At 40.2% G+C, this 14,522-nt stretch overlaps 1 protein-coding gene across 12 annotated transcripts in view; it reads left to right on the plus strand.

Moving 5' to 3' along the window:
• LOC119548759 (pneumococcal serine-rich repeat protein) overlaps positions 1-14,522 on the plus strand; it is a 39,478-nt gene that overhangs the window by 11,117 nt on the left and 13,839 nt on the right. For 11 of the 12 annotated variants that reach the window (XM_037856290.1, XM_037856292.1, XM_037856298.1 and 8 more), the window contains exon 2: positions 8,508-8,978. In XM_037856290.1, the coding sequence (XP_037712218.1) occupies positions 8,766-8,978 (213 nt within the window). In that variant the 5' untranslated portion in view covers positions 8,508-8,765. The remainder of the gene's footprint in view (positions 1-8,507; positions 8,979-14,522) is intronic. The other variant, XM_037856291.1, reaches the window with a different exon arrangement.

The following is a 14,522-nucleotide window of genomic DNA, read 5'->3' on the forward strand; positions in this document are numbered from 1 at the left end:
TTAACAAGTCATTCCGTTTTATTAACAGGGATTTTTCCTCCCAGTTCTGGAATGAGTAAGTGAAAAAACAAAAGACTTAAGCGACGAACTTGTCGAAATGGGCGCATAAAAGTTGTTAACCAAAAATAAAGAACGATATAACTGTGACTCAATGGGAACGCACCGATGGGCCAAAGGGGGAAATTTCATGACAAAACGAAAAGGCTAAAAAATCACATTTTATTTGTCTCTGTCGGTGGATGATTTCCAGTTTCCAGTTTTAATTAGCATATTGATGCGAGCAGCCATGAGACGGCAGGCAACTTTGCCCCCAGTTCTTTCTGTCTGATGACGCCCCCACATTGCCAGATGATCAGCAAAGTAAAAAGGCAAGAAATTAACTTTAATTTTCAACCGAGCGACCAAGTGAGTGACCATCGGGCGGGCCAGCAGACGCTTAGGAAACTGGTTTTCTCTGGCCAACAGATGTGACTTCGAATGCGTTTCCAACTGACACCGAGTGCCAGTATGCTAGCTCTGGTGAAGATCCGAAGCTAAACATGGTATTATAAAGTGGAACGCCTTCAAAGTCAAGTTCAATGACGTACTCATGCCATCAAGGAATGGTTCAGGAAAGGTTTGGGCGATAAGATAGGTATTCTACAACCATATTAATCTGTATATGGCAATGACAAAGCAAACAAAACAAGCCGAAGCTGAGCTAAGCTTAGTTGGGCATACAAAACAACAAAAGCGACAGCGACTTGTTAAATAATTTATGTGATAAGGCTGATTGCGAATCGTGTTCAATTTGCATATCTAATAGGCCATAAACTGCTTCTGTTGCATGAAATTAGGCAAACAAAGGGGGAATACTCGTAGAACACTTTCCCCTTCCATTGTTAAAAACTCAGAGGGGCCAAAGAACCCTCAAGTAATGCCAACTTCGCTTGAAATAGTATTCTGTCACGCCTGACAAATCATTTGACTTTCTTCTGGCTGTCTCAAATAAGTATCACGTTGACTGATACACCACTTTACCATACTTTACTCTTACCGTGAATATAATTACGATCACAAGACTGATGCCATTCTACTACCAAAGTACTTTCCGCTTTTGCTTTCTGTTAAAGCCATGGCACCTATTGTGCGAGTTGTCTGTGAACCGCATTAGACAGAAAAGCGACGAGAAGAATGTGTCATAAAATGGTGCAAAATAAAGTGAACTGAAATCGGGAGAAATGTCAGAGATTTTTCACAGCAGTAGCAATGGTATCTGGTAGCAGCTGCCAGCTGTTGGGTGAAAGTCGTTTGCTTTTCGGTATTCCACTGTGTAGGGGTACTTTAGATGCTCGGGCATATAATTTTCTGTAATGACATTGAAAGACACGATCAGTGCCGACGAATTGAAGAATGAAAGTTATGTTTTTGGATAAGGGAAATGAGGAGATTAAAGAAATGTTTTTGAGCTGAAATTCTACATTAGCGGCAGTAAATTAGGTAAGCCTAATAAAGCCAGCATAAGTTCTCAAAAAGAGTGTCAGACTTTTAAGCACTTTTGTTATTATTAAATATTATAATTTTAATTCCTTATTTTTTTAGCAAACCAAACCCCTTGTAGTCAGATTACCATTAATTTGTTTTAAAAACAACAATTTTCAAATGTTTTATTTATTTATTTATTAAAGATGTTAGTCAAATTTACAAAACTAAAACTAACATAGGGGGTTGTAGTACTAGCTGCGGGGCCTTCGACTACGTAATTTTTAGTAAGTGAACTTAATTTAAGAATATTTTAAATTTTGGTTTTAGATTAATTTGTATAAGTTGGTTTTTTTTAGGAAATTTATAATAGTTGTTATATTTTCTGCTGTTGGGTGCATGAGGTAGTCGGTGGCTTTGAGATTTTTAAAAAGTAGTTGCTTGTCCTGGGTTATTGCTGGGCATGAATCTAGGATGTGTTCCATGTTAACTGGAGTTGATTGGCAGAGAGGGCAGTTGCGAGAGGTGTTAGGATCGAGAAGGTGTTTGTGTGTTATGATTGAATGTCCAAGGCGGAGTCTTATAAATTTGATTTGGTCAACTCTGGTAATTTCTTCTTGAATTATGTTAGCGAGTGTTGATATGTGGGTGTTGTTTGTGTTAATGTTTTTGTACCATGTGTTGCATTTGTTTATTAGGGTTTCCTTTTCTTGCGTTAGGTGATTTTTTAGAAGTTTGTTTATGTCATTTATATTTTCGTTTTTCGTATATATAAGTGGCATTTTCGTTGCTTCTTTGGCCGTTTTGTCTGCGAGTTCGTTTCCTTTGATGTTGGAGTGTCCTGGGGAATTTTCAAATGTAACTCTCTTTAACTAATTCAGTTTACAGCTTGGAAAATCGAAAGTAAAGATCGAAATAATGAAATTCGATTTTGAACCCTTAAAACTTAAATAAAATATTTTTGAACTTACATTCTTGGAATTGCCAAAAATCGTATTGATGTGCTGGTCATAAAAACAATTTTAAATCTAATTTAAAAGCATATCTCTTGCTGTCAATTAAGATTCTAATAATCGTGGGTGTTCGTCGGCTGGAGTCTTCACCATATTTAACTCCATTTATGCAAATAACAGCCCCATCTATCTTGATCTGCAAACAAAATTCGCACACCACCCATGTCAATTTATCGTGCTATCGCCAACTCCATATGCAAATTTGGCCACTCTTTCATTGTTTTTTCTTTCTCTCGGTATCTATTGGCAACATTTGCATGTTTTTCTCTACCTTCTCTTGCCAAAATCGAAACCAATTAAAGCCAAACAAAAGACTGGGGACAAATGCGCGCACACAGCTTGTTCGAGGTGTTCAAGGCTGGAGATTAGCTAGCGACAAGAAATGAGCAACAAGCAGCGCAAATCAATCAGCAAATAGCGCCAAATTATTATGTAAATTATAATTTCTTACTGTCGGGCTGCCTTGCCAAAAAGTAAAAGTGTTAAACAATGATGAAATTATGTTTCAGCGGCTGACAAAAAGGAAACCATGAAAAATTCATGGAAAAAATATATGTTTACGGCTCATATTTCAGTTATGCGAAACAGGCAAAGAGTAAGCCGCAAGTCGAGGAGCTTATGGGCCACCCAGATGGATTGTAGGCGTCACTTGTAATTAACTTTGGGCCCTGAAGCGACCCTTTTTCCACTGAATACCTCATCCTCCTGTGCGGTAACCCCTTCCCGTTGTCGTTTTTCTTCGTTACGCTTCATTTAATATGCAGTTCCTGATTTTGATTCGCTTTTTCTTTTCGGTCTGTCTGCTCGCATTGCCAAACGGCTCATTTATTTTGTCACATTGAAGCCCGAAATGCATGTGGGAGCGAGAAAAAGAAGGGCGGCAGTAGGCTACATACATACATTTTGTAGCCTGATCGTTGAAGTCTGATAAACCCTGGATGTTGGCTTTATTTATTGGCCTGTTTCACTTTCGGGGCAAACCGCTGCGAGGGCGGTTAGTTGTAAATGTGGCCGACAATTGCAGGCGCCGCGGCATGCAACTCAATTTGTTGTCCCGCTGAATGGTATTTATGAGACGAATTATGCTTTAGTTCACCAGGACAGCACTGTGATGTGTTATTGTTTAAATGCAAAGACTAATGTCTTAAGCAAGGACTGTTCAATGACTCATCAGGTATTTGAACGTGAGTCAAGAATAAATAAGTTTAGTATTTCAAAAGGGAATATTAAACCACCATGCGGCATTTCGAACACAAGTCCATCTTTTAGTTTCCAAAAGTGTCTTGGAAATAAATAACTGGCTGTCAGTCCTGAGATCTTTGATTTTGTTGATGACATTTAAAGATTCCAAGTCAAAAGAAATTTATCAATCTTTAATAAAGTAATCTAAGACAGTCACAATATCTGCATTACTTAGTTCCTCAACGAATGCCAACGTGATTGTTAAAGCTAACATAGCGTTTTATTTATGAACACTATTGATTTTCTGCGAACTTGCTAATTAATAAGTCCAATATTTTTCCCCAAGCCAAGACAAGTGCAAGTGTTAAAGCTAACGGTATCAGGATGATTAACATTCGAAAAATGTTTAATTGTAGAGAGTCATAAATATTGAAGACGGCCGAAGACTTTCGCAAAATTAGCTTTCAACTTTTCCGTTGGCAAAGAGATGTTACACAAGGTGGATACGAAATTGAGCATTACGCATACGCGTCGTATGCATATTACGCATACGCACTGACTTATGTGTTGTGTTTGGGGTGCAGGTAGCGGAAAATTGATCGCACGGGCTGCTTGTGGGCGTCAGCAGGAAATCATAAAATTACAATTTTCATTGGACGGAACAAGTATATATATCATTATACTTATATCTGTGATATGTCTGTACACTTGAGACACGGCAACAAAAACATCGTCCACAATTACCTGTTTCGTGGGTAGAGTGCGAATGGCTTAGAGGCTGGAACCTGTCTCCGCTTTTGGCACTCTGGCGAGCCCAAGCTACATTAATGTAATTGTGTAATTCGAGTGAAATGCTCGAAGGAACCATCTAGTTGTACAATATATTGCGAATCATAAGTTTCTGGTCTTTAAATTGTCAACTCGATTACAGCAGACCAGCTCATTTGCCTAATTAAATAAAAATGGGAAAGCATACATACCTTCTACGGGTAAATCAAGCGCGGGTGCTGCTGATTGGCGGTCATCATTAGAATATTCTGCCGCCTATATAATTAGTCGATTTGCGCATTTGTCTATAACACCGCATGCCTCACACGGAAGTCAAACAAAGACACAAAGATTATTTTGCGTGTGACTAATAACGACTGCTAAACGAAAGCCTGCCCCTATACAAGTTCAGCTTTAAATTTGCAAATCAGAAAAAAATATATTAAATGTGAATTACTTTCCAGGCCGCATGGAAACCATTCATTCAGTCATAAAAAATAAAGTATTAAAAACCCAGCCCAGGTATTAACAGACGGAAGCTAGTCTCAATTGTGGTTTCTTTCATATGTAGATAAATATATTTATGGTTAGATATATCAATAGACACATAGAGGCGTTGCTTTTCAATTGTGGCGGCAATCAAAAAGTTTTTTATACTCTCATAATTGAATTGTAGCAACGCAAAAAAAGATTGCTTTTGTTGAAATATTAAGCCAAGCATCAAGAGTAGATGGAGTCTCACAAATCATGAGGTTATAGATCTCTGTTGAAAGGTAAAGAGAGATAAGTGAGAAATAAATAATTATTAGAGGGTAAGAATGGGAGATATTAATGTTTGAACAAATCAGAACAAAGAAAAAATTGAATTAAAACTTGAAACGATGAATATCCAGTTCAGATTAAAGAACGAGTCTTTAACTATTTATGTTTTTGTTAAAATTCTATAAAATGTTATGAAATATTCATTTTATGATTAAAATTAATACCTTTGTCATGTGTATACCATCAATAGATATATCCTATATCAGCTGTCTTTACAGTTTTACAAGGCTTCGTTAAAACAGAACTGACAATTTATTGTTGTGCCAACTTTCCTGTTCACACTTGCTGTCCAAGTCTTGTGGAGTGTGCTGCTTCTGTTTCGGTGTCGCACAAATCAAATTCAAATTAGAACACACGAAAACACGCGAATGCGAGCCAATTATGCAAATTTTTAGCTGTCCGTCAGTCTGTCCGATATTCTGCCTCTGAAATAACAAGAACGATTTGCATATCGGTCAATTGTTGCACGATATTCGTGGTCTGCGCACGCGTTGCAAATACACAAAAAAGTGTGAATTAAAATTCCAATATGTCGTTCAAATTATTTTAAGCAAATATATGTAGTGTAACTCACGTTCAATGCCAATTGAACACCCTCACACCTTAGCTGTCACCTTTTAGGGTTCAGTTTTAATATTTATTAATAAACATAGACCTATTGTTTTCCTTGACGGCCCACTCCATTTGAACTATTTTTAAATAAATGGCGAGTGGGTGAGTAAAAATTGTAATGCAAAACCAAAAATGAGGGATTAACCTACATAGGGACACTTTACGCCGTGACGAAAACAAATTCAATCGAATTTCTGGCGAATTACGCATCAAATTGATATTGAAATACTGGAACCCAATACAAAATCAACCGCAGAAACCTCAAGCAAAATGACTTTCGTTTTGGGCGAGTATTGTAACAAACATAACCGTTGTGAACGGCCACAGTTGTGGATATTTCCTTACTGCGGTCGGGTGACAGCCAAACTGTAAAAATATAATAGTAATAATTACACTGACCTTCATCGTCACTTCATTGTTGGTATTGTGTCTAAAGTCGCCAAGTGGACGTGAACAACTCAAGTTGAAAATTGTATTTCTGTGGTTATTTTTCCTTGTGGCAAGAGCACGACTACTAGATAACATAAAAAGTTGTAAAAAGTGTATTTAAGAAGTAATCAAAATGCAATCTCCTTTGTGCCAAAGCTGAAAACATTATTTATTTGGACTAAAGTTTACCATTAGATTGACTTTTTAAGAATTTTCGAAATAGGTCCAAACCAAAGACCTAGGCAACGAACTTGATCACCTCATTATTTACATTTCCCGCAGCTTTACGGCATCCAATTGGTTTTTTATGCGCCATCAGCGAAACCTTTTGGCTAGTCGCCAAAATGTATAAGTCAGGCGATGGGATCGCATTAATAAATTGGCCATGCTTACGCCCTAGTGCCCGCAGCGCCCAGTTCCATGTCATTAAATTTATGCCATCGCTTAATTACACTAAATTACGCCTAGTTAAATTTTAATTAACACAATCAACTAGCTCGCACACACTGGGATGCATACACACAAAGTCACCGAGGAAAACCGGCAAAACGTGTCCGAAATACGAATCCAATTTGTGAATGTGGAGTAAGTCTGCGTGCCGAAGAAATAAAATCGCAAACCACAATTTCGAGCAACTTTTATTTCTAGCCAAAGTGCTAAAAGATTCAGCGACGCACTCGCAAAACCGAAACCAAAACCAAAACCAAAACGAGTGCAAGTTCAACGGGGAAAACGGGTTTCCACTGCCTGCTCTTTGGGCATATGAGGAAGTTAATGCCTGAGCAGCTCGGCTAACCAAAAGCGAAGCCAAAGCCAAGTGGAGCTGTGGAAAACTTAGTAACAGTTACTATTTAGCGGTCGGTCGAAGCAGCATAAAGTATTCCGAAAATTGCTTTTCTCTCTCCTTTGTGGGTGTTTTTGGCGGGGGAGGCGGGGTGTCCACCCAATTGCATCCGCTGCTCTGCTTTCGACTCGGGTCTTCGGGCTGGATTGTGCTGAATTTGGGTTTTAATTCGTTTCATTTTCGCTTCATTTTGCCAGAGCTGTAAGACACAAGTATTTCAGTGTTAATGCCGACCGGCACTTATTTGGACAGCCTTAATGGGCGGAACAGTGGGGCGACATACGCTATTTTAGGGCAAAATAGATGCAGTAGGCATTCCTAGCTGACTTCTACTTGAACTTTCTCAAAAACATCATGAAATAAAGTTATTGGAATATCTTTAGGCGTTTATAACTTCCTAAACAAAAGACTTAAGCAACGAACTTCATGAATTCAAAAACTCCCACTGTATAAACTATTTTATTCATAAGCAGAACTGGCTTTTAAATGTCACTCAGCTAAAAAATTTGTATATGAATAGATAATGTCTAGAGAAGTATAATCATTAATTCCAGCGTTGCATCACCAAAACTCCATTAAAACATAAAATCATTAATTTAGCCTAATAACTCTTTGGCACCTTAACCTTAAATCGAAGACCAACCACTGTGCCCCAAAACAAATGAAGTTCTTGCATAACTTTGACAATTACAAATGATGTGTCTGACATATGACGACGAGCCCCGAAAAAAGTCACGCATTGGAGATGCGGACTTTTCGCCCGACTACCTGAAATAATAACGAAGCCACAGATTAAATTAAATGAAACAAACAAACAAGTGGACACACATGTCCGCAAATTGTTGAGGGGTCTCTGAGGCGGAAATAGACTGTGACATCCGCTGACAGCGAGAGAGGAGAATCAAAGAATCCAAGCCTCTGCCGCTGGGGGCTATCAGTCTCTCTGGGTATAAGTCAGTCTGTAGACCCGTCTCATATCCGCTGGCCGTTGTCCGCAAATTTAATTAGGAATCTGAGCGACGGCAGTTCAAAGCACTTTTGCTTCCGCCATACATCTGCAAAAAGACACTATACATATTCCCTATATCTCCTCACACCTTGCAACATAATTAACTAACGAAATTTCTATCCACTCTGCTCTTGTCATTTCAGCAAGCTCACAGAAAGGTACACAGAGAAGTCTCAAATTAGACCGTGAAAGCCGCAAAGCAAATAACCAGCAAAGCGTGCAAAAGGAAAAGCCAACGAAATTACACTTTTTTAGGGGCTCTGGAGGGGTAGACGGGCAGAGGGGCAGCCACGTGCACACAGTAGCAGGCCTAGAATAGCTAGAAAATTATTATTATGATAATAAATTAAAGTTGCCATTAATTTAGCCAAAACGGAACGCGAACGAGGCCTGGGAAGCGGCCGCAAAGACGTGGACGTGAACGTGGACGCAGACGGTAGCGTAATAACAATAAATAATAATTTGAAATAGGCGAGCACCGAAGAGCAGAAGACGACCACAAAGAAGTGGCCAAGTGCAGCCTCCGTTCCAGAGGAGCAGCGAGAAAAGCGGAAAAGGCAGCTCGAGCGCATCGAGCGTGCAAATTAAAAGCGCACCACAGTAGCCCCGGCCCCATCTTCTCGTCATGGAAGTGGCCACAACAAGCAATCACAGCCAGAGCCATCATCATCATCATAACCATCATCTGCAGCCTTCGGGTGGCTCGGGGGGCTCGCGGTCCCCCTTCCAGAGGGAGGTGCGTGAATGGCAACGCATCGATCCCAATACCGGGGCCCTCTTCAGCGGACGCTTGGAGGCAGGCCGCTGGATAAATGGACCGCTGAACAGCTACGGCAAGGTGAGTGGCTCTAGACTAAAGGTGGTAGCGTGATCCGAAGTTACCCACCAGTGGATATGTTTCCGGGAATAGAGGGAACCTCCCAGAAACGCCCTTTGTAGGCCATCCGAAGATGGGAAACGGCGTCGGCCTAACCAACTTTAAATGTCAATACTAAAAAGAAAATAGTTTTAAAAGTACGGTCCATTATTAGCCTATTTTGATTATTTTTTTTAATTTCGGGAGTTATCTTGATCAAATAAAATTATTTTAAACATTTTTTTCAAATTTTTTTGCTCGACAAATTTTACATTTAAAAAAAATAATTTATTCGATAAATGTTTTTCTAAACCTAGTTTTTTTTACATTTCAATCAAGTTAAAAATAGAACTTTTGCCCTTTTGTAAGTTTAAAATTTCGTTTCTACTTATTTCTGTGTAATAGTATAGTATTTATCGTAAAATGAAAATTTTATTTCAACAATTTTGAAACGCAGTCATTAGTTTCTTCACAAACACCGGTAGCAGTTCATCCGGTCACGAGTTAAGCGCTCATCCCTGAAACATAGCCCCGACCGCAATGGGATTACTTTTGGCTCTGATTGATGGAACCCGTGGCTCCAGTCTGTGATGCTGGACGCCCTAGCCTATTTGGCTCCCCTCGGGTCTAGACCTAATTGCTGGGCTCTGTGTTTGTCCATCGTATTTTAAATGAAATTGAAAGGTCCAGACTCTCTAAATGGGAAGGCGTTCACTAATTTAGTAGAGTCTGTGGCAATTGCGGCTTGATTGCTAGTTTTGTTTTCCTTGCTTTTCGATTTTAATCAGTTAATAGTTTATTTAGTTGAGTACCCAAAGCCTGGCTCTAAGAGTCGGAGGCAAGGAACAGAAATGTATCGATTAAAGTTTCTAATGTGATTCGAAAATTCAATCGAAATTTTTTTAAACCCTTATGGTACGTATCTATAAAGCAAATTCAAAACAATTTTAAGTATTAAAATAAAACTGAATTATGTTTTCTACCGTTGAAAATGAATACTGTTTTGATCAAATAATCAAATGTAGGAATTTTTACATTTTCTGCAGTCAATGCAAAGCTATTAAATGTTTTTCAAATAGAATTATCAAGAGACTTTCAAGAGCTCCAAAGCACTTGAAAAGTATAAACTCAATTAAATTCAACACAAATTCTCCAGATGAAAAGTCAAACATCTGGATTTTAATAATTCGGCAAGAACGGAACGCTAACTACGCATTGCACGCTTAATCGCTTGAGAACCCGTCAGCTGCTTGTGCTGGTTACTGAATACTGGTGAGTACTGAATACCGCAAGTCCATTCGGCCAGTTATGATCGTTTTGAGTGTCAGGCGGCTTTTCCTCGAGTGCCTATCAAACCGCAGATTTCGACGGAGATCCGTTGACCGTCTTTACTCAACCATAATTAACGGGTCACACGCACGGCTCTGATAAGTTGGATGCGAGCCCCAATTGCTGCTGAAAATAAAATTAAATGGAAATAAAAAGAAAGGAAACTAAAGAGCTTTAACGCAGTTGCACACGCTGTGCCACTTACGATTTGATTTCTCAGCGGAGAGACTTCAGCAATGGGCGAATATCTTCTGGGGTTTTCGGTGCGGCCATTCCGTAATTAATTCGTGCTATTCTGCATCAGGTTTCACTTGTCTTTGGGCTACGCTTCAGCACTGATTGCTCTAGAATTTGTCGGTTGACTATAAATGCCTTCGGCTGGATGGCACAGCAGCACTTCGGGGCCTATCGTTAATTTTATGCTGCTTCATCCACTGGCAGCCATCATCATCTGGTCATCTAGTCACCTAGTCATCTGGCCATGGTGTGTTGTGTGTGTGGTCAAGTTGGAGTTCGCCTCAAATGCTGGCCAGAACCAACTCGAAATGGAATCTTGAATCTTAGTTCGTGGCTCGTTCGTGGTCGCGATCTGGTCCGGCCAAACTGAAATAGCACAACATACTTAACGAGATCTGGACTTAAAGATACTCTGGCCAACTGCGAGCCATTCGCTTGGGTCTGCCGGGAACGTCCATCAAATGCAATGACATCATTGCTTTGGTATTGCCGCACTCAAAGTGAAGAGATTGATCCAAATAATTAAGTGATTTTTTGCCATTGAATACTGATCGGCTTACGAAACGTTAGAATATCCTATTGCCCCGCCGATGAGATCATAGTGAAATATCTAAAAAGTGTTGCCCGTAGGATTTCTCAGCCATTCGAGAAATTTGTCTTTAATCTGTTTTGGGAGCACTAGGTAGAATGTGGGTAAAGTTTATATATTCGCATAGAGCACATTTGAAATGATCAATTCGCTCCCCCTTTTCGCAATTAGCGACCCACTAGGGATCAGTTCAAAGTTGACATTTCAAATGCATTTTTCCTCGAGCTCAATTCGAGATCATTTAATGGCCGCACAGTCACTCAACTTGGCAACTGTTACATTCACCCGATCAGTGTTGATATGCCCTTTTTCAGCCTTACTTTTATTGCTGCAGGGTATTCGGCGGAGAAACACCGAAACCAAAAGAAAAATACCATTGAAAGTTGTTTCATTCCGCTGACTTTGTATCTTATCGCGATTGAACTTTGTTGCCACTGCGGCTGACGATGCTGAGAGCCTGGCTAAAAGATGAAAGGGTAATAGAGTGAGGGGGGTGGGCCAGGGAAGCGATCAATACAATCAATTCGAAACGATCAGCCGAAAGAAGACACCAAGTCCTTGCCAGTGATGGGAGAAGGTTCCCTCTTTAGCTTTAAGTAAAACCGACTTGACTTAAGAAATCTGTTAATAAATAAATAAATATACAACCGTTCAAAGTCAATTGTTCTCTTTTATCGCGAATTTTATTTAGGTAAAACATAGTATGAGCTGTTTCGGAGTCCTTAAAAATAAGCCATATTTTGATGTCTTCTAAATACACAGTTTTTAGGTATCATGATTTTGCATGAAAAATCTTTCGTTAAATCTTCAGATCAAAATTAAAAAAGGATCTCTGAGAACAATGAAACGTCTAGTCCCAGTATCTTTTTACATATTGTACGCAAAATGTACATACGATTTACGTAATAGTCTTTAGATACATTATATATTTTTATATTCATTATATTCATTATAATAAAGCTGAAAGCTATAGCCTTAACTCTCCAGGTTTTCTTTATTCAAATGTATTTAATGGTACTTGCCATCGCTGGTCCCAGTCCGCATTAGTTTCGGTTTAAAGAGCTCGACTCGACTCCATTTGATGGCCAACTCCGGGATTTATATCACCGGCTTCCCGCTGTTCATCTGAAGCGCTTTTGCCGACAAAGACAAAGTCAAAGGCAGCGACTGCCGCCACGGATCTCAGGGAAATCAATTTGGCGATATCCATAATATCCAATATCAAATAGCCGGGTCCATTGCAGAGCAGATCTTTATGCAGACGCACCCAGACACCGTTAGGCAAGAGATAGACGGATAGATCCCTGACAACTTCTTCATTAGCATTATGGATGGCGGTTTGCGGACTGTGAAGAGGGAAAGGCAAAGCAGAAATTTACATTTTGCAAGATTTTGTGCAGCATGCAAGCGCAGCGTCTGAATTATTTGCCAGCATTGCAGTTGCATCGCAGTCGGGGTTTCTGTTTCTGTTCCTGGCCATGTTGCCACAATGTTGCCGCCTAACGGTACCGAACCGCGGGCAATGCCGCCGCCTTTGTGGGTCACTGGGTTGCCACAAGTCTAACCAGAAAAATACGAAGGAAAAAACATAGATGCTGCCCGCGGTGAAGATGCAGCCGGTCGCTTGAGAGATTTACCCGTGGTCAGCAGCATTTCATTTGTCTTTTTCCCAAGTGCTCCCCAAGCCATTTGGCGGACACACGTAAATTACTTGCAACTAATTGAGGATGTCAACTGACGTGTCTTGCCTCAATTAAGTGCTTCCTATGCCGCTAATGAACTCCACACCGAACCAAACCCAAAGTAAGATTGAGGCAGAGGTGGCTTCAATGACGCAAACACCGGCTCTTTTATGATTTTCTAGCTGCACTCCGAAGCTCGAGCATATAGAGATATAAAGCCAACCAGATCGTGACAGAAATAATGCATATAAAAATGTATATTATTATAGCTTGAAAGCACAGATCGCAAGGCAATAAGTTCAGAAAGTGGCCCAAACCAGACTGGAGAACACAACATTACGGTGGGGCGGCATCGGATTGGTTATATTTAAAAACAAAGGCTAATTCCCGTTGAAATCTCAAATTTTCTTTGTCTGAACTAACCCTTTTTAGTCACTTTAAAAGGCCGGTACTTCAGGTTTGGATACATAAATTGGCGAATAAGGCAAGTTAGACATCTGATTTGACATTACCTAGAGCCAAGAAAACGCATCCCACTGTGCGGAGCTCTGCTGCAAAGTACCAAAGTCAGTGCCAGCTAAAAATAAAAGAGTCAACGCTTTGGCATGTGTATGCAGGCGATCTGAGCGAGCTGCCAGCGAGAAAAGCCAAAAGAGCCAGAAAAAACGACATGCATGCCACGAACATAGGGACAGATGGACCGAGGGTCGGACTGGATGCCGGATAGACGTGGACCGACATGGGGCATATGGCAGAGTCAGAGTCGGAGTCACCGAGTCACACACCACAGTCGGAGTCGGAGAGATAGACAGTCAATCTTATGGCCACAGACAGACGACCACGACCAGGCAGACGATTGCGACGACCGTGATGATGATGGTGCAGCATCATTAAATTCGTTTCAAGCGCAGGCAACAAAATATTTTGGCATATTCGTGTACAGGAAAAAATTCTATGATTTTCCTGGTAACTTTGATCTAAAATCACTAGGAATTAGTTCTGGCTCTCATGGCAAGTTTATAACTTATATGGTAATAAAGATGAGAGATTGGGCCTAGCAATCACACGTTATAATGTGAAAAAGTTTTTTCACATAAATGGGATCTTGAATGGTTTCATTATTTTTCGGTACTGTTAATTTATAAATATCTGAAATTTGTTAGAAAACACACCTACACCTTGCTTTATATAAAATTCAATAATTGTAAAACTGCTCTTTGCTTTCGGGAAAATGTTAGCCCCTCCGGTATCCGGTTTTTTTCTAAGTGTAAGCCGATAGCATAGTCTTCCTCTACATCATCACGACTTTGGCTGGCACATAATATATGCGAGTGCTGGGCTCTGTGGAAGTCGTGGCAAGTCTCTGCATTTCATTGAACCTTCAACTTGACTTTGCGCTTCGGTTCGGTTCAGTTCGGTTTCGGATTCAGCGTTTTCAATTTCGTGGTTTCCTTTTTTAAGCCGGGTATATGTTTTTATCGGCATCAGCTGGCCGCGGAGGCAGTACAAGATCATGACACTGATCGCTGGCTAATTTTGGCCAGGTCTAAATAATTCATTTACAGTTGGCTTTCTTTCTTCGCCAGCTGTGTGTTGCTGGGCCAGTTGCAGCGGTTGAGCCACCCCCGGGCCATGCAGATTGGTGAAGCCAGCACTTAATTAGCCCGGCCAAGATCAAGAGCAACCAAG

This window comes from Drosophila subpulchrella, chromosome 2L (assembly GCF_014743375.2).
Source record: "Drosophila subpulchrella strain 33 F10 #4 breed RU33 chromosome 2L, RU_Dsub_v1.1 Primary Assembly, whole genome shotgun sequence".
Taxonomy (NCBI): domain Eukaryota; kingdom Metazoa; phylum Arthropoda; class Insecta; order Diptera; family Drosophilidae; genus Drosophila; species Drosophila subpulchrella.